Source organism: Rhinopithecus bieti, unplaced genomic scaffold (assembly GCF_001698545.2).
Source record: "Rhinopithecus bieti isolate Rb0 unplaced genomic scaffold, ASM169854v2 scaffold_21201, whole genome shotgun sequence".
Lineage (NCBI taxonomy): Eukaryota > Metazoa > Chordata > Mammalia > Primates > Cercopithecidae > Rhinopithecus > Rhinopithecus bieti.
This window is the reverse complement of record NW_016810610.1, coordinates 522128-543061: the sequence shown is the minus strand read 5'-3', so window position 1 is coordinate 543061 and position 20934 is coordinate 522128. Positions and strand designations below refer to the sequence as shown.

Sequence of the window (20934 nt, the reverse complement as noted above, 5' to 3'; positions counted from 1 at the left end):
ACTCTTGAGAAACGCTGAGCTGTAAAAACGTCAGAAAGCCGGTGTCCCATGCGCGCTGAGAAAGCCGGGAGAGGGCGGTGGCTGCCCCCAGGCCGCCTCCTGCCCCGGGCAAGACCGAGGCCTCATCGCGCCCCCCGCGCCCCGCCCCCGCGGCGTCTAGCGGCCCCGCCGCACAGGCTGGCGTGTTCCGGGCGCGGCGGCCGCCACCCTGCAGGCCGGCGGCGGCAGAGCGGGCGGAAGGCAACCTGAGCGGGCTTGCCACAACGTGTCCACGCAGCCAACCGCCCGGAGCTTTCCCGGGGTCCGAGTCCGCGCGAAAAGCCCCTTCTCGCCGCTCGCGTCCGGCGCCCTCCGCCCGCCGCGCGCCAGCGCACACCTGAAGCGGCCAGGCCAGGCCTGCCTCGGTCCTCAGCTGGTCCTACCCGCCCCCGCACCGGCCTTCACTGTCTGGAGCGGCTTCGGCGGCCGCAGCAGGGGCGGCGGCGGCGGATTGAGGAGCTCTCCAGGTCGTCCCGGGAAGAGGCTCTGCAGGTCCCGCGGGACAGGATGTTCCCAGTTTACCTCCATCTGCAGACGTCGTGGAGGCGGTAGAGGCCGCGGGCTGCGGCGCGCACGGCAGGCGCGGGGATGCGCGGCTACGCTTCCCGGCGGTCGGGACAAGCTGGGCGGCCTCGGCCCGGCCCCTCGGCGGCCCTGGCCCCGTGTGGGGTGAGGCCCCAGGCAGGCGCCCTGGGTGGCCGCCGAGTCGTGGGGGCGCCCCGGGGCCTCGGGCCTGGCTCTGCGCGGGTCCCCTCCGTCCCTGGGTGCCCCGGGTCGGCGGTCCCTGCTCTCCTCCAGGAGCCAGGGCAGGGGTGCCGGACCCGGCCGCCCGACCCCGCTCGGTGGTCGCCTCATTCCTCTGATGGGGACGGGGGTTCGGGGAGTACCTGGCGGGGTCGCACGGCGCTCCCCCGGGCTCCCTTAACGTTAACCTTCTCCTGGAAAAAGTGGCCACCGTTGAGCAAGACAAAAGAAACGAGCAAGCACCGCTTGGGCTTGGGTTCTGTTTTGTTTTGGTTTTGGGGGGTAGGGGTGAGAAAGGCATGGTCTCGCTGTGGGGCGACCCTGGCGAGGGAGCCGCCGACCAGCCCCCGGGTTGCTGGCTTTTGCTTTCTTGGGCCAGAAGGCCGAACTCAGCTGAACCTTATAGATTGATCTGATATAGGGGTTTGGAGGGTCCAATCGAGTTTGCTTTCGACAGCTTCCAAGCTCACCGAGCACAGAGACCATCTGTTTCCTTTCTTGTATAGTTCTCTTCCTGGACACTCTTCGTTTATCCTGCAATTGTATTCTCCTTTGAGGGTTTTAGACACCAGCATAGAGAGACAGTATTCAAGTATCCTAATAGACGAATACGTGAAAAGAAACTAAAAGAAAATGTCTTGTCACTGTTCTAGTAAGAGTGCTAGTTGCTTTACTTGTTTACTTTATTCTGGGAGAACTGCCCAAAATTGAAAAATGCATTCTGTGCAGAAACAATTACTTTGGTAATTTTTAACATGATAATTCTCTTCCTGTGTTCGTATGATGCAATAGGGTACTTCAAAATGTACATTTTAAGAAATATCAGATACAACAATTTTTTATGGGCAGGCAAAATAAAATGGAGTTTTGCCTTCAGTAATAAAACAAACTAGTACAATTGTTATTTAAGTGATACATGGGAAGTGTTGAAAATTTAGCTCTAGGACAAGCTCTTGGGCAAATGTATCAAACAAGAAAAACAGCGTTTCATGAATGTAGAGCAGTATTACACGGAGGGAAATGACAGTTGCAGACTTCAAGACAACTTTTAGTTTTTTCTTGCTTATGCACACTCTAAAGCACTTTTGTTAAAAGAATAACTGTAATTTATTAAAACATTTATATTTTGTTTTCTTTAAAAATACCAATAATCATTTAATTTTATTTATTTATTTATTTATTATTTATTTTTTTATTTTTTTGAGACCTAATCTCATTCTGTCACCCAGGTTGGAGTGCAGTGATGTGATGATCTCAGGTCACTGCAACCTCCGCCTCCCGGATTCAAGCGATTCTCCTGCCTTAGCCTCCCTAGTAGCTGGGATTACAGGCACACCCCACCACACCCGGCGAATTTTTTTTTTTTTTTAAGTAGAGATGGGGTTTCACCATGTTAGCCAGGCTGCTCTCGAACTCCTGACCTCAAGTGATCGCCTGCCTTGGCCTCCCAAAGTGCTGGGATTACAGGCGTGTGCCACCGTGCCCAGCCCAAATCATTTTATTTTAACATTGAATATATGAAATACTTGGGAATACTTAATGAGATACTTGGGAATCAAAATTTACTACATTACAGTCAGCTGTCTTATCCGTAGACTCTGCACCTGTGATTCAACCAAACTCAGGTAAAAAAATATTCGAGGGGGAAAAAAATTCTGCAGAGTTCCAAAAAGCAAAACTTGAATTTGCCACATTCAAGTATTGCCTTGAATCCATGTGAATGAAGTGATGTGTAGGCATTGTATTAGGTATTAGAAGCAATCTAGAGATGATTTAAAGTATACAGGTATGCATAAGTTATATGAAAGTATTATGCCATTTTAAAACAGGGACTTGAGCATCCTCAGATTTTAGGGGTGGGAAGAGAGATCCTGGAACTAGTCCCCCGCAGATACCGACTGTATTTATATCCTTTACCCATCAGGCTAGTGTTTACAGAAATTAGTGCTTAGAAAAAGAAAGACAACTTTCTTGCTCTTCTAGTAAAGGCTCATTTTTATCTGAAGGCCTGTGTTTTCTTGTCCTCATTATCTTTTTATAATTGTATATATTAGCATCTGCCAAATTATCTGGCTCCTGCTCTGTAATATCCTTAGCCTACTTTGCTGAGGTTAGTGAGAAAAAGTTAGAGTGGCTTGTATTCACCTAGTCCTGAAATTAATGCATTACATTTAGAAATGTAATGTTTTCATTTCCTTAGACCTAATGTTTTCATTTGTGGCACCACCCATCTTATCTTGATAGGAGGTTAAATCTCATGGAAAATGTTTGATGTCCTATACTAACCTTTTTTTTCCCCCTTTTAACATTCTCTCTTGGGAATGAACTCATGCAATGATGAATAAGCCATCCTTGTGGTATTTGGATAATTTTTTTTTGTAGCTCAAGATTAGTTTCTAGTTATTCAGTTCTGTTTATTAATTTGCTTGGTATTTTCCTCTATGAAGCAATCTTACCATTCCTCAGTTCATTTCATTAGCTCTTCTGTGTGTTCCTGTTCATTTGTATGCCCAATTAGCATTTCCTGATGCATTATTCCAATTAGCATAATTATCAGGATTATACAGAGACAGAAAATACCTGGATGCTGACGACCTTTTTTCATTATTTTGTTGGATCAGTCTGTGGAGTAATGCTTTTCCAACCATTTTGGTATGATTACTTTCCAGGTTTCCTTATTCAATTGGCGAGGCTTCAAATGGGTTTTTGATTTTTAATTAACTATTTACTTATTTTTCGAGACAGGGTCTCTGTCACCCAGGCTAGAGTGTAGTGGCATGATCATGGCTCACTGCAGCCTCGACCTCCAGGACTCAAACAATTCTCCTGTCTCAGTCTCCTGAGTAGCTGGGACTACAGGCCAGCACGACTACACTCATTTTTTAAAAAAATGTTTTGTAGACGCTGGGTCTCACAATGTAGACACTGTGCCCAGGTTGGTCTCACATTTTTGGGCTTGAGTGAGCCTCCCACCTCCATCTCCTAAAGTGCCAGGATTATAAGGATGGAGCCATCATACCTGGCCCAAATAGTTTTTTTTAGCGTTGACTGGATTCATTTATCATTTATCATTTTCATATTCATTTATCATTGTCATTTATCATATTCATTTAAGTGAGGCTTAAACATAGTGTTTTTCTTATTGTTTAATTAATGGTTTCTCCTCACTCCCTGGTAACTACTTACAAGGTGAAAAATATGACTAAGATATTTTCCAAAATTAATATTTGAAAATGTGTTATTAAGCTGATAGACTGCATTTTGAGTATGGAAGAGAAGTTCACACCTTCTTGATCAAACTAAGAACTGTAATGTAACTCCTGCCTCCCTTTTTAGAAATGACAGTCTTCTCTCAGTATAGAAATGATTGGCCAGTAAGAGTCTTATGAAATTAATCTGTTCTGTTAGCCAGTTGTCACATGTCACAAGTCTGAATTCAGGCCTTTCTTGTAGTTAGTTCCAGAGTTAGATTGGATTGTTTTAACACAGCTTCTTCAAAAGATAGATAAAACACTTTCCATTTAATACAATTTGGTATTTGTTGAGAGCCTAGTCCTCACTAGGGAATGTGCCAAGGGCATGTTCCTCTTAAATTCCAACCAGTTCCACCCTTATGGGCAGATTTATTCCAGAGAGGATAAAGGACAGTGTCAGGGAAGAGTTTTATCATTTTAGCTAATTCCTTTAATGGAAGTCGTCTTTCAGAATGTAAGTGCAATGTTTTCTTTTAAAATTATAGTTAAGAGTTCATGATGATTGTTGAGACTAGCAATTCCTTAAAAATCTCCTGTGCCCTGGAAATTCAAACCACAAATCAAGTATATCTCATGTTTTCTTCGCATATTCTTTTCCAACAAGTGATCTCTAGCTTCAGTCCTTCACTCATTTAGCACATGTCTTCTGAGTCACCAGGAAAGTGTGGCTCAAAGTGAGGGAAACAAGGTGTACTTGGTGTACTTGTGTCCTTGGTCACAATGCTTACAGTCTCATTTGGAAAACAAAACAAATATACAAATTAGGTTATAGAATAAGGAATGCCTAAGAATATGTTCTAACTCATAGAGCCTGAAAGAATCAGGTTCCATTCCTGCCTCTATCCCTTCCTTCTGTACTTGGACAAGTTAGTTGATATGTATACATTTCCATTTCTTCATTATAAAGGGAAATAATTAAACCTATCGTAGAATTGTTGTGACGATTAAAATGAGATAATGTTCATGAAGTGCTTAGTGCAGTGCCTGGCACGTAGTAAGTGCTCAGTAAAAGTCAAACCATTATTGTCATTTGGATGATTGGTTTAGCCAGTGAACTCTATAGGAGAAGGGAGCAAGCATTTAGGATTGGAGTTGTTATAAAAGGCTCTCTGGGAGGAAGTGAGCAAGACTTTAGAGGGGGAGAGAAGATGGGGAAGGTCATTAGGAAAGTTGGGGGCAGAAAGAAGCATTTAAAAAATCTGAGAGTGGGGCCAGGCGGGGTGGCTCATGCCTGTAATGCCAGCACTTTGGAAGGCTGAGGCGGGTGGATCACCTGAGGTCAGGAGTTTGAGACCAGCCTGACCAATATGATGAAACCCCAACTTTACTAAAAATACAAAAATTAGCCAGGCGTGGTAGCATGCACCTGTAATCCTAGCTGCTTGGGAGGCAGAGACAGGAGAATCATTTGAATCCAGGAGGCAGAGAGGTTGCAGTGAGCCGAGATCATGCCATTGCACTCCAACCAGGGCAACAAGAGCGAAACTCCATCTCAAAAATAAAATAAAATCTGGGAGTGGAATGTTGATGATACATGAGACACAGTAAAAGCAGAGGTGACTTTTAGAACACTAGTTTTCATTTGAATTATCCATTTAGATAGTTTTGTGTGATGGGTGTATTGGACACAGTCCAGGCTCCTAGTTAAAGGCAGTGTTTCCTTGGTTAAGTCAGTTAACTGATTTTGAGTCTTCAGAGTTTGAGCAAAATAGGTTTATCATGAGAGTTTAAGACCGTACGGTATGTGCAAAATTTGCAGTATTACACCTGGCACATAACTACTCATTAAAAGGCAGTGACTTCTGTGTTATTTATGTATTCACTTAATATATATTATCAAATTCTTAACTCTGTGTCATGCCTGAGTTGGAAACCAGAGATTGAGTGAAGAAAAAGTTGATACAGTCCCAGCCCTCATAGAGCTGACAATCTAGTGGAAGAGATGGATAATTAAACAATGACAAAAGTGGGATATGGGATGAAAGAGAGCAAGCCAGCTGGTCAAGAGTATCAAGGCATGTATAGGGATTCCATCCTAGGCAGGAAGAGTCTAGCCAGGCTTTGCAGAGAAAGCAGTCTAGTTAAGGGTTTCATGTCAATTTGGGGTTGTGATAGTCATTGCATGAATTTTTTAAAATTTAATTATCTGTATTGTAAAAAAATTGGAATCTCTTGGTACTGATTCACACTTTTTTTTTTTTTAACTCACAGCATCAATGTTTTTATGCAATAATAAAACAGGTGATTTGCACGTTAGAATTAGTAATGAAAGTGGCAAGTTTACTAGAAAGTTTTACATAAATAAGGAAATTTATTCATGTTTGAACAAGATTGTTACTAATCTAAGTTATTAGCAATTAAGAACTGTTTAGCTCTCTAGTTAAATAGGTTTCTTATTTAAATCTAACTCCTGGAGGGAGGTAACAAAGTAACACTATCCTGCTTTGAATTTGACTATAACCTACAACAAAGGTCCTGACACAAACGCAGTAAGACATCTCTGCCCAGTGACCAGAGAATACAGTTTCAATTCCCTTGAAATACAGTTAATTCCCACTCCTGAAATAATCTGGAAAAAGGATACTGTAACTCCTCATATAGCCAGGAGGTTGCCTTGGAAAAGTTTAACAAATCGTAACATTGACACTTAAGAAACTAGGTACAGTTCCTGAAACAACAAATTTCATTTGGGTTTGTCCAACTTGTGAATGCACTTAACTGTATAAAGGTAGTCTATAGAAGTCAGGTCCAAAACAAATTAGGAAGAGGTTTTATGTATTTTGAGAACATTCTAAAACAAGTGGCTGATTAAAACTTTTTTTAATCTAAAATTTCAGGAAGATGATACTGTTTTCCCAAGTTAATACTTTGATTCTTAATTTTCTTCCTCATTTTTTCCCTCCATCTCCCATAAGTTTTTTTTCTCCCCATATTCTCCTTGAAGTTAAAGTACTCCCAAAGATTTTAACTCCATTCCTGCAGTCTTTTTTATTTTTTGAAAATAAGGTGAATATTTTATTCTCTTAACACAGTACTATTTACAGTGGATGATATTGATGATTGTTGAAATATTTTCAGGTCTATTTTATTCCATAAATACATTTCATCTTCTTGATTGAAACACTTAAGATGTTTATGACCAATATTTATAATTTGGACAATAGTTCGGAAATTGTTTCGGCAGGGTTGCCAGCTCTGAGGTGGATGCTGAGGACACCAAGAAATCAAAATGGTACCAGTAGAAGTGCAAGAATAACATGACCTCTTTTAGGTCATCTGTTTAGATGAAGGCTATGAAAATGGACTCTGGAGAAGTAAAGAAACAAAAGAAACAAAACTCCGCAGGCAGAGAAGCCCCAAGAGCTACTAGTTGGCTATTTTTCTAGTTATTTATTGATCATATGCTAAACAAGGGATGGATGACTCATGAATTTTCTGGGGAAAAGGGTGGGCCATTCTCAGCCTTGAGCCTTCCTCCCCTTTTTAGACTATATAGGGTATCTTTCAGACATTGCCATGGCATTTGAAGGCTGTCATGGCACTATTGGGAGTGGCTCTTAGCATGCTAAAGCATTATAATTAGTGTATAATGAGCAGTAAGGACAACTGGAGGTCACTTTTGTGACCATCTTGGTTTTGGTGACTTTTGGCCAGCTTCTTTACCGAATGCTGTTTATCAGCAGGGTCTTTATGACCTGTATCTTGTGATATTGGACCTGTGACCTCCAATCTCATCCTGTGACTAAGAATGCCTGACCTCCTGGGAATGCAGCCCAGCAGGTCTTAGCCTCATTTTACCCAGCTCCTGTTCAAGATGGAGTCGCTCTGGTTCAAAGGCCTCTGACAACATTAGGACTAGGGGAGCTCTCACTCTCTTTCACTCTTTAAGGAAAAGAAATGTAGAAAGTGTATGCAAATCTTTTTCTATCCATTTAATGCACATTTGAAATACTTGTAGGTTTGCTGTAAGATGACTGAGGGGATATAATATTGGTCATAAAACTTCTGAAGTAAGTTTTAGAGCTAAAATGTTGAGCATTTTTGACTTTGTGGAATTTAAATTGTTAGTATCTTGTTCATGTAGTTATTTTGCTAAAAATATGCACTGCCTATTCCAAGCTTAAAAAAGAAAAGATTTACATCTGTATGTCACTGAATGTAGGGTACAGTTTTAATCTGATTACGAAGTTGACTTTGGTACATGTTTTAGTAGTGACGACGTGTAACTAATTACGTAGCAGCTTTTTACTGTTTTGCATTTCAAAGTCCTAGGTACAAAGATCCCTGGCTATTAGTAATTTTGTTTTACTGATATGTCAGTATTAGAATATTGGGCATTTTCATTTAATTTTTCATTTAACATACCTTTGAAACCTCCTTTTTTTTTTTGAGGTGCAGTCTTGTTCTGTCACCCAGGCTGGAATGCAGTGGCACAATCTTGGCTCACTGCAACCTCCACCTCCCAGGTTCAGACGATTCTCCTGTCTCAGCCTTCCCAGTAGCTGGGACTGCAGATACATGGCACCAAGCCTGGCTAATTGTATTTTTAGTAGAGACGGGGTTTCACCATGTTGCCAGGTTGGTCTTGAACTTCTGACCTCAAGTGATTCACCTACCTTGGCCTCCCAGAGTTTTGGGATTACAGGTGTGAGCCACTGCCCCCAGCCTGAAACCTACTTTTAAACAAGTGTCAGGGGAGGGTAAAAAAAAGCCCAATACTGTAGTTTAATAATAATGTTGATAATTACGTTTTCCTCTTTCTTGATAACTCATTTTACTTTCTTGGATTCGACTTATTTTGTTTCTGTTTGATATCTGACATATAAAAACAAAGTTCACGCCTTATTTTTATGCTACCTTTGCATCATAATACATAAATACAGAGTCGTAAGTTATGGGAAAGTTTCAATGCCGTTTTCTTAATTGTTGTGGTCTTTTGTTTGTGTAGCTTGCACCTTCTCTTCCTTTACAAGAAGATTTTGTTTATCACTGGAAGGCAATTACCCATTACTACATAGAGACTTCAGGTAAGGAACAATGCTGATACTAACTGAAAATTTGTGAAAGTTGAACAGAAAATGTGTAAAATACTAAAATATTTTTAATAAGTCTTCAAATTTATTTTATATTTAAGTTTATAGACAATCTTATCTTTAATTTGTCTTTAAGATTTAGTCACTCATTTAAAAATGTATCTGTTGAGCACCTACTACTATGTGTCAGGCATCGTTGAGGCACTGGGGGATAGAACAGTCAAACAGGCAACACTGGTGTCCTCAGAGCTTATGTATTGATTGGGAGGAGGCAGACAGTATACAGACAAATACATATAGTGTGTCAGATGATAAGCGTCAAGGGCAAATGAAGCAGGCTAAAGGGTTATAGGGGTACGTTTGGGTGGTGGGAGTGGACAGTTGGCTATTTTAGGTTAGAGAAAGCCTCGTTGCTCAATATGACGTGTGAGCTGAAATCTGAAGGAGAAAGGAACTGAGCCTGCTAGATATCTGGGGGAGGGGTGTCTCAGGAATGACACCTAATTCACAAACCCTCAGGCCAGAGCATATGGCATACTTGGCATATCCCAGGAACTTTAAGGAAGCCAGTGTGGATAGAGCAAACTGAAGGAGGAAAGTGGCAGGAGATGAAAGAAGACAGAGGTGGGGGTTCGGAGGCTTGTCGCATATTCCCCCAGGGCCTTGTGAGCCACTGTAAGGGTTTGACTTTACTGTGAGAACTCTTTTGGAGGGTTTTGAGTAGAGCTGAAATATAATCTGTTTGATTACTTTGACTTCTGTGAAAAAACTTAGATTGACAGGATTCAGGGATGAAGCTGGTAAAACGGTACTGTCACAGCAGTCTCAGCGAGAGACAATAATGGCTTATCCCAGGGTGGAGGTGCTAAGGAGATTGCATTCTGGATACATTTTAAAGGAAGATCTGTTGATGGATTGGATATTGGGGATAAGGGAATAAGAGTCAAAGATAACTCCAAAGGTTTGGGCTTAAGAAGCTAGAAAAGTAGAGTGCCACTTGCTGAGAACAGGAAGACTGCAGGAGGAGCAGGTTTGTGAGCACATTTTGGACGTATTGAGTGTGAGATATCCATCATACGTCCACTTGGGTATGTCAGGTAGACAACTGGCAACAGGAATCTGGACTTAAGACATGAAATTGAGAGTTATTAACATGTAAGTAGGACTTCAAGCCCTGCGACTGGATGAGATTATCTAGGGAGGAAAGATAGATGGAGGAGAGAAGGCGTCCAAAACTGAACTCTTGGACCCAGTGTTTAGAGGTTGGGAAGATGAGGACAGTAGTGAAGGAAGCTGCTTTTGCCGGTAAGGAAGAAGACAGCCAATAGCAAATGGTGTCCTCAGCAGCCTAGAAGAGGAAAGAAGGATTAGTTGTGTCAAATGATGCTGATGTCAGGTTAATAAAGACTAAGAATGGATCATTGGATTTAGCTACAAGAAGCACATTAGTTTTCTTGATAAGAGCCACGTTAATGGTGGGGAGGAGAGAGAAGGCCTGATTGGAGTAGGTTTAAGAGAAAATGGGTGGAACTGACTGGGCGCAGTGGCTCACGCCTGTAATCACAACACTTTGGGAGGCCGAGATGGGTGGATTGCTTGAAGTCAAGAGTTCCAGACCAGCCTGGCCAAGATGGTAAAACCCCGACTCTACAAAAAAATACAAAAATTAGCCAGGCATGGTGGTGCACACCTGTAATCCCAGCTACTCAGGAGGCTGAGGCAGGAGAATTGCTTGAACCCAGGAGGTGGAGGTTGCAGTGAGTGGAGATGGCACCACTGCACTCCAGCCTGGGTGACAGAGGAAGACTGGCTCAAAAAAAAGAGAAAATGGGTGGAAAAGATGTATAGACAATGTGTATAGACTGCTCTCATGGGGCGTATTAGTGTAAACGGGGTGGAGAAGGAGATACGGCAGCAGGAAAGGGTTTTTAAATTCTTTAAAAAGACATAAGATATTGCAGTTTTATTTGATGGGAGCAATCTCGTAGAGAAAAGGGTAGATACAAGAGTAAGATGAGAGCATTTCTTTTTCTTTTCTTTTTTTTTTTTTTTGTTTGTTTTTGTTTTTTGTTTTGTTTTGTTTTTTGAGACTGACACTTACTCTGGCTCCATCTTGGCTCACAACCTCCACTTCCCAGGTTCAAGCGATTCTTGTGACTCAGCCTCCCAAGAGCTGGATTACAGGTACCCACCACCACACCTGGCTAGTTTTTGTATTTTTATATAGAGCCGGGGTTTTGCCATGTTGGCCAGACTGGTCTCAAACTCCTAACCTCAGGTGATACACCTGCCTTGGCCTCCCAGAGTACTGGGATTATAGGCATGAGCCACCACATCCAGCCAGATGAGATCATTTCTATGCAATATCCTTAAGTAGGCAAGGGAGGAAGGGATCTTGTGTAAAAGTAGATGCTTGGCCTTAAATAGGTGTGAGTACAGTTCATCCATTAAAATAAGGTAGAAAGCAGAACAAGGGTATAAATGCAGGAAACAGGTAGATATGGTGTACAGAGTCTTTGGAAGTTATCTTCTGGTTGCATCTGTTTTTCTCAGTAAATAGGAAGGATGGAAAGTGAATATGGGGAATGAGAATAGATTAGGTCAAGGGTTGCCAAACTATTCCATAAAAGGCCAGAGAGGCTTTGTGGGCTGTACAGTCTCTCTTGCAGTTCTTAAGCTCTGCTGTTAAAGAATGAGCCTTCGGGCCAGGCACGGTGGCTAATGCCTGTAATCCCAGCACTTTGGGAGGCCGGGGCAAGTGGATCACAAGGTCAGGAGATCAAGACCATCCTGGCCAACATGGTGAAACCCCATATCTACTAAAATACAAAATTAGCTGGGCGTGGTGGCATGCACCTGTAGTCCCAGCTACTCGGGAGGCTGAGGCAGGAGAATCGCTTGAACCCAGGAGGTGGAGGCTGCAGTGAGCCGAGATCACGTCACTGCACTCCAGCTTGATGACAGAGTAAGACTCTGTCTCAAAAGAAAAAAAAAGAATGAGCTTTCCTTTGTTCCAATGCACCTTTATGTACAAAAACTGATGGCAGGGCTGGATTTGGCCCATGGACCGAAATTTGGCGACAGAATGAAATAGGGACATTGCTACCTAGCACTACAGGATCCCCTGAGGAGTATGCAGGTAAGCACTGGTGGATATGCAGATTGGATGCTTGTCATTTAACTAAAAGGAAACATGAGAAAATGAGAATAGTTCATTTGGCAAGCTGACAGGATTATATGTGATTTGTTAAAAGAAAAAAAAAATCCTTTATATTTGTGCAGTAAGTAAAAATCAGACAAAAAAATATACATATGTAATTTCTAACTTCATTTAGATGTTTAGCCAGCAGATCTACAGAAATGTTTCTTGAGAGGAGCTGCCTTTTCAAAGGACTGCTCTTAGCCCTTATAATTTTTTTCCTGCTTCCATGGCTTTGAGAAAATGCGTAAGTTCTTGCTTTAAAAGATGTTTTGCAATCTAGTAGCAGAAATAAGTATGTACATTGCAATAAAATATGGGACAAATAACATTTCAGGTGGGAAAAAAGAGCATATGCAAAGGCACAATGCCATTTATAGTTCAGGAATGATGAGAATCGGTGGCTGAAACTAGATCTTGTCTTATAGGGAGCTAAGATTTTAATCCTGTCGAGTTCAATTTACAATTAATTTAGTTCTCAATTTAAAAAGTATTTTTGGTCATTTTTTTGCCATAAGTAATTGTAATTAAACCGTGCTTGAACATTCATTCTTTCCTGGAGTGTTTGTGTATATAAAGGCTACAATTATGGGGAAAACACATTTTTGAAAAATAAACTATAAGTAAACTTATAAATCATCCTTTACTAGTGCTAGGCTACTCATTTTAGAATATGAAATGAGACATAACATTTCTTGAATTCTTACTCTGTGCTAAGGACTGGGCTTTATTATTTCATTGAAATCATATAATAGTACTCACTAGTGTTTATTAGTTCCATTTTATAGATGTTGGTGACTGATGCTTACATAAGTTGCACCAGTTCATCCAGCTGAAAGTGACAGAGCCAAGATTTGAATCCAAGTTGTCTAACTCCAGGACCCATTCTTCTAACAACTGTCCCATACCATATCAAACTTGATACATATGTCCTCCTGAAAACAAAGGTGACCCTTCTCTATCCATTGTTTTCTCCATAAGGCTTAGTGTTACGGTTTTCTCTCTGTGCTAGTATACAGACCAAGCAACATATCAGTACATAGCATACCAGAATTGTGTTGTTCAAACTATATGAGTACAAAGTAAATGAAAATAGAGACATAAGTAAAGAATTTGGCATTTCCTAATGTATTTTGTATTTAAATGTTCTATAAAACTTCACATTTTTAAGAGTAGTTTAACCTTAGTATAATAAGGATAGGTTGATAAAACCATGTGATGTTTGAGTCTAACTGTGATATGTTTAAAAAATAGCACTAAATTTTAATTTTTTAATAAGAAATCAGTAATATATAATAAAAATTCTCCAGAGAAGCAGCTTTGAAAAACAGATTTTGAAAAAACAGTCATCTGTTAATGAGAGATGTCAATAATTTTAATAGTGGGTTTTCCTTTTGCCTTCTCATTTTAATAGAAGAAAATGAATTACGGGCATTGACAGGCTTCCCAATCCTACAAAGTAATGTAGTAGCAATACAAAACAGAATCTGTCCTCTTCATATATCCCAGGTTATTTGCCTTAATGTTCAAAGCCAACCTACTTCTATTTAAAGAAACTTAAAGTTTAGATCTTCTGAACTGGCTAAGTGAAAAAAATATTTCAATTACAAGTACACATAGAACATTTTGATATGATGTGTATTTTTCCTGGTCATGTACCCATTTTCCCACATAAATAACTCTTATTTCTGAATTACTATGGATAGATGAATGTTAGCTTATGGAATATATTTCAGATTTTTTTTTTTTTGAGATGGAGTCTCGCTGTATCACCCAGGCTGGAGTGCAATGGTGCGATCTCTGCTCACTGCAACCTCCGCCTCCCTGGTTCAAGTGATTCTCCTGCCTCAGCCTCCTGAGTAGCTGGAATCACAGGTGCCCGCCACCACGCCTGGCTAAATTTTTTGTGTTTTTAGTAGAGACGAGGTTTCACTGTGTTGGCCAGGCTGGTCTTGGATTTCTGACCTCGGGTGATCCACCTGCCTCAGCCTCCCGAAGTGCTAGAATTACAGGCGTGAACCACCGTGCCTGGCCATATTTCAGAATATTGATTCAGTTTTGGGGTAAGAATATGACAAAATGCATCATCTAAATTCTAGCAGAGATAATCATACTATGTTTATAAACCTCACTTAAGTGTGTAGTTCAGATTTTTCTCAGTTTGAATAGGAAAAGGGAAATACAGAGAGTATTTTAGGTGCAGATATGCAGTTTAAAAATGTTTAAATATTTGATGAGTGTTTTTTATTGTTTAGATGATAAAGCCCCAGTGACTGATACAAATATTCCATCGCATCTGGAACAGATGTTAGATATACTGGTTCAAGAAGAAAATGAACGGGAATCTGGAGAGACGGGGCCATGTATGGAATATTTGCTCCATCACAAAATCTTGGAAACATTATACACCTTGGGGAAAGCTGATGTAAGTTCCTAATCCACACCATGTTTTTGGGCGTGTAGTACATGCCTTAATGTCTTATGAATAAAGAAGCTGCCAAATACTTGATTTAAAAGGTGCGTATTGATCATGGCAGGATTCAAGTTAAGATTGTGGAAAAAAGAAGATTATGTAGCCTATACACATATGTCCATAGAGATAGAAAGATTCCAAACACTCTAGACAACAACTAGTACTTGGCTGCTTAGAATTCCAGTGTAAACATTTATGAAAATAAACTCAAGTACATGAGCTCAGAATAAAAAAAGAGAGAAGGAAGTCAGTTAAAATAGGATTGAAAAATAAGAATTATTTGTCATAGTCCTGGAAGAGAATGTCACTGATTATTTTGACACTAACTAAACTGTTGAGTGGAGCAAATTTATATTTTTTAGGTCTGATGAATATTGAAAAATCTTTACAAAGCTGAAATTATGGTATCAATAATATTTTATATCGCAAAGCCTTCAAATTAGTTACAGAGACAAGTTTTCCAGCCGTGTGACTGAGTGAGGGAACGGAAGAGCCTTGGGTTCAGATTAGGAGGCCAGGCTTCCAGTCCTGACTTCATTATTCATACACTGTGACCATCATAAGTCTCTTTGGTTAATCTTCCTCCTCTTTAAAATCCAAAAAGTGGGGCCTCATCAGCCCAGAAGTCTATAGTTCTGTAAATTTCTATGATACATGTGAAAAAAATTAGGTTAAAACAAAAGAAACCTACAGACACATTTTCATGACAGAGAGTTATGAATTAAAAAAAAAAAAAAGAGTTATGAATAGTAGCATACAAGACAATTTCCTTTTGTCTGTAATACTCTAATTTACTTTTAAGTTAAATTCACTCAATTTATGTTTTCTAGGCAACACACCTGCTCCCTAATATTCTGCAACTCATTCTCCTCCTCCTGCATTTTCCTGTCCTTTGGAGAGAAGGATTGTTAATAATAAATTGATTAATTGATTTTTGAGCAAAAGTTAGTAATTGTACTTTAGTAAATTTATTTTAATACAGGTGGTTGTAAGTATAATTTAGTCATTTATCTAAATAATGTAAAGTATTTGCTAGCTTAAAAATATTGTGCATAAGATTATAGTTTATACTATTTCCAGATAGCATGTCTATGATGATGCTTTGGAAATACTCATTTTGTAACTGTATTTGAAATGTGAAGCAGTATAAGCAGCTTAATTAAGGAACATAACCTTGTTAATTCATACTCTCTTAATCTGCAGTGTGAGTGATCATTGGGTTTACCTATTTTTCAGCAAATACATAAAACAACTGGTATGTTATAAAAACTAATTTATTAAACATTCTTTGCCTATTATAATGTAAATAATTTGGTTGATTTATATTATGATTATAATAGGCAAAGAATACTTACAGTTGACCCTTGAACAACATGGGTTTGAACTTGTAGGTCCACATATAGGCAGATTTTTTTCAACCAAACATGGATGGAAAATACAGTATTTCCAGGATGCAAAACCTGCCTATGCAGAGGGCTGAATTTTCACATATGTGGGTTCCACGGGGCTGACTACCGGAACTGAGTAAGTGCAGATTTGGATATAACCGTGTATACTGAGGAACGGCTCTAATTTAAAATGATGTTAGGATAAAATCACAACCGTTTACACCATAGGTTTCCTTTTATTTACATGTATGTTAGGAGGCTTTATTTACTCCTACATACATATGATGGAAAGTTGTTGATGACCTGTCTGTCATTAGTCTAAGTAACAAGATTTTGCCTTTGTTCCAGCAGGGAGTTAACTATTACAGTTTCATGTTACCCCAGCATTTAGAATATAAACAGGTTGACGTTGACTGCACCAAACTCTAATCTCAGCAACAGATTATCACCATGCTGTTTGTAACTACATGAGACTGTGGTCTCACATGCTATATTATGGTCTCAGATATATAATATTATTTCTGGAATACCCATCATTAATATTTGATTGAAAATTTTATTCTGACAGTTATTAACTGGCCAGTTGCATTGTCTTTTCAAGGTGGAATACATTCATATACATTGCCTGTCTGATTTTTGCAGCTTTTCAGTTTGCATTGTCTGATCTTTTCCTGTTGGCTTTCCTTTTTTCCTATACCCAGTGTCCTCCGGGAATGAAACAGCAGGTTTTGGTTTTCTATACGAAACTTCTGGGAAGAATCCGGCAACCACTACTTCCACATATTAACGTGCACAGGCCAGTGCAGGTATTTTGTTCACCTTACATAAAATTATTTGGTTTGATTTCTTTTAATGTTGAAATAATTTTATATTATTTTTCTGAGAGTAAAAATAATGAAATTATTCCAAAATTAACATGCAAATTAGCAGATACTTGAGCTTTCTTTATGGATCACATAGCATTAAGTGTACTTACAGTCTTTCTAATTCTCTTTTAAAATTTTGTACATGAATTTTCCTTGGATTTTCCCTTCATGACATCTGAAGGAGAATTTGTTATATAACTCATTAATTATTTACAGTAATGAACTTGAAAATTTACCACTAATAAGTTTATTTTATATAGGTAATGATAACTGTCATTAGTGTTCTGATTAATGCAGGGTATTTGCATCATATGAAAATTTTAAATATCCTTAAGGTAAATGAATGGTTATTTTACAAATTTGTAAAAGTAACCTAAGTTTAAAAGTTAAAACAATTCTTTTCACAGAAATTAATTAGACTCTGTGGTGAAGTCCTAGCAACACCAACAGAAAATGAAGAGATTCAGTTTCTTTGCATTGTGTGTGCGAAGCTGAAACAGGACCCCTACCTGGTTAACTTTTTCCTAGAGGTATGATACAGTTCTTACCAACCTTCAAACTATAGTTACTTTAAGATCATTATGAAAATTGAATTCTGTGAATAATATTAGAAGGAGCTCTATTTTGCGGGTTATTAGCTTGTTTTACTTCCCAGAATTATTTTTCCTTTAAGATCACTATTTTATTCTCCTGGGAAAAAAATAATTTCAAAGAATGCAGTTGAGCCAGAGATATGAGGTGGTATAGGGACTGGACAGATATAAAGTCATGGCTTAAAAGAGGTCAGCTTGAAGGTTGAATCAGAGATAGACAAGTCGCAGAAGTTGATATGCTATCATATTTTCAGCCAAGCTTGCCCTAGTATGTAGCATGGGAAATCTGGCCTGGGATAAGGATGGCATGTGCAGATTTGGACAAGATGGAAAAAAGCACGAGTTATCTCTCCAACCTTGTAGCAGTTGGGATTGCTGTTGTATTTTGTACTGTTTTGATACCATAATCACCAAATCATAGTTTATTTAAATCAAGTGATATTTTGGATTTTACTTCTAGATTTAAAGTAAAAAATATATTTTGTACTTTTGCTTTCATTCACTTTTTTTTCCAGCAGTGAAGTCATTTTGGAATATTTTAGAAAAAATGATTATGTTGTTTTTGTCTTTATACCTTTTTGTTTATAATTTATTTTATTTTATTTTATTTTATTTGTTTTTTGAGGCAGGGTCTTGTTTTGTAACCTAGGCTGGAGTGTGGGGACATGACCGTGGCTCACTGCAGCCTTAATCTCACTGGTTCAAGTGATCCTCCCACCTCAGCCTGCCAAGTAGCTGGGACTACAGGTGCACACCACCACACCTGGCTAATTTTTAAAAATTTTTTTGTAGAGACAGGGTCTCCCTGTGTTGTCCAGGCTGGTCTAGAACTCCTGAGCTCAAGCGATCCTCCTGCCTTGGCCCCCCAAAGTGCTGGTCTTATAGGCATGAGCCACCACACCTGGCCTTCTTTTCAGTTTTTTAAAAAATATTTTTCTGGCCAGGTGTGGCGGCTCACACCTGTAATCCCAGCATTTTGGGAGGCTGGGGTAGGTGGATCAGTTGAGATCAGGAGTTCGAGATCAGCCTGACCAACATGGTGAAACACCATCTCTACTAAAAATACAAACCTTAGCCTGGCGTGGTAGTGCACGCCTGGAATCTCAGTTATTTGAGAGGCTGAGGCAGGAGAATCGCTTGAACCTGGGAGGTAGAGGTTGCAGTAAGCCCAGATTGCAACACTGCACTCCAGCCTGGGCAACGATGTGAGACTCTGCAGATGAAATATGTAGGCTTATGTATGTTTATGGTGAGGTACACTGTATGTACCCGTCTTCAGAAAAACATTCACATTTCTAAACCTCACTACAGAGAACACCCCTCAGATTTAGTGACATGTCTGCTTTGTTTAGTGTTTTTATAACATATTTCTCCAAAGCCTGAGGTGGTAGGTGTCTGCATTTTTTTAACGAATAGGACTATTCGTATGTGTTTAATGTTACCATAGTCCCCTAGCACTGATTATTTAAGTGCATTTTATTTTCTCCTGCTAGTCAGTATGCTCCTTGAAGACAAGGATTCTGTCTCATTAATCTTGGGTCCCCACAGCTTCTCTAGAATCTAGCACAATGCATAGGAACTGCTCAGTTAACACTAAATGAATGAATCTTTAGGGAGATGCAGGGTTTTGTTTTTGTTTTTGCTTTTTTTTTAAGACAGTCTGTGTCACCCAGGCCGTAATGCAGTGGTGCAATCTCAGCTCACTGCAGCCTCTGCCTCCCAGTTCAAGTGATTCTCATGCTTCAGCCTGCCAAGTAGCTGGGTTTACAGGTGTGTGCCACCACACCCGGCTAATTTTTATATTTTTAGTAGAGGTGGGGTTCCACCTTGGCCAGGCTAGTCTCAAACTCCCGACCTCAGGTGATCCACCCACCTCAGCCTCCCAAAGTGCTGGGATTATAGGTATTAGCCACCATGGCCAGCCAGAAATGCAGTTTTATTACTACAAGTGTAGATAAGAGCAGAAGTGTTTTGCAGTTCTCAAGCATGTATTCCCTGAAATGTCATCTCTCTCTGTTCATGAATATCAGCCAATATTTGCATCTACTATGGGTTAAATATATATGGTATGTGAGTTAGAAGCAGTCCTTGCCGGCCGGGCATGGTGGCTCATGCCTGTAATCCCAGCACTTTGGTAGGCTGAAGCGAGCAGATCACAAGGTCAGGATATCAATCAAGACCATCCTGGCTAACACGGTGAAACCCCTTCTCTACTAAAAATACAAAAAATTAGTCAGGCTTGGTGGCACGTGCCTGTAGTCCCAGCTAGTTGGGAGGCTGAGACAGGAGAATTGCTTGAACCCGGGAGCAGAGGTAGCAGTGAGCCAAGATCGCGCCACTGCACTCCAGCCTGGGCGACAGAGTGAGACTCTGTCTCAAAAAAAGAAAAGAAAAGAAAAGAAACAGTCTTTGTCCTAAAGGGGTTTACAGTCTGCTGAAGACAGTAGATGTGAATGTTCAGATACTGTAATCTAAAGTAGAGTAAGGTGAGAATCAAAGGAAAGATACAAAGTAAATTCCCTAAGTGCTTATAGACTGGAGAAATTCATCAGCTCTAGGTCATCAGGAAAGTCTTCCTGGAAGAGGTCATCTTTGAAATGAGTCTGGGTGCGATGACTCACACCTGTAATCCTAGCACTTTGGGAGGCTGAGGCAAGCAGATTGCTTGAGCCCAGGAGTTCGAGATCAGCCTGAGCAACATAGCAAGACCTCATCTCTATTAAAAAATAAATAAATAAAAAGAAATGAGCCTTGGCAGATGTTTAGAGTGGGTGAACATAAGGAATGAAGATATAAAAGTTTGTGGTGTGTTCAGGAAACAGTATAATTAGGATGTGTGGCAAGAAGCACCTGAACAGATAGACTAAGTATTGTCAAAGGCTTTGAATGACAGGATGAAGAGTTTATTCTTACTTGTAGATACTGGGGAGCCATTAACTATTTTTGAGCAGGGATGTTATTATGTGATGGTATCTGTGCCTTAAGGTAAATTGGCAGCAGCCTTTTACACGGCAGATTCTTTGGAAGGAGAGATAAAAGCAGGGAAACTAATTTGGAACCTGACGGAGTTACCCAGGCAAGAAGTAACAAGGACTGTAACCAAGTTGGAAGCAATAGGTTGGAATGAAATGGGTGTGTTCAGAATAGAGGTAGGCTCTATATGGCTTTGTAACTGCTCAGATGCAGAAGCTGGGAAAGAATGATTTGAATGCTGGAATTCCTGAACCAATAAATCTGCTGCTAGTGGAAAAACAGGGGCCCCAAGGGAGCTGATTTTGAGGGGAAGATGATAATTTTGGTTCCAGATGCTTTGAGTCATCGTGATTTCCTGATGGAGATAATTAG

At 40.1% G+C, this 20934-nt stretch overlaps 1 protein-coding gene across 2 annotated transcripts in view; it reads left to right on the top strand.

Annotated features, from left to right (window-relative positions):
* The first annotated feature begins 210 nt into the window (after positions 1–210).
* Positions 211–20934, top strand: part of FHIP2A (FHF complex subunit HOOK interacting protein 2A) — an 81532-nt gene continuing 60808 nt past the window's right edge. Inside the window, exons 1-5 of one of the 2 annotated variants that reach the window (XM_017892506.1) lie at positions 211–587; positions 8986–9064; positions 14525–14694; positions 16832–16936; positions 17404–17526. In XM_017892506.1, the coding sequence (XP_017747995.1) occupies positions 14575–14694; positions 16832–16936; positions 17404–17526 (348 nt within the window). In that variant the 5' untranslated portion in view covers positions 211–587; positions 8986–9064; positions 14525–14574. Of the gene's footprint in view, positions 588–8985; positions 9065–14524; positions 14695–16831; positions 16937–17403; positions 17527–20934 lie in introns of those variants that run through there. The other variant, XM_017892505.1, reaches the window with a different exon arrangement.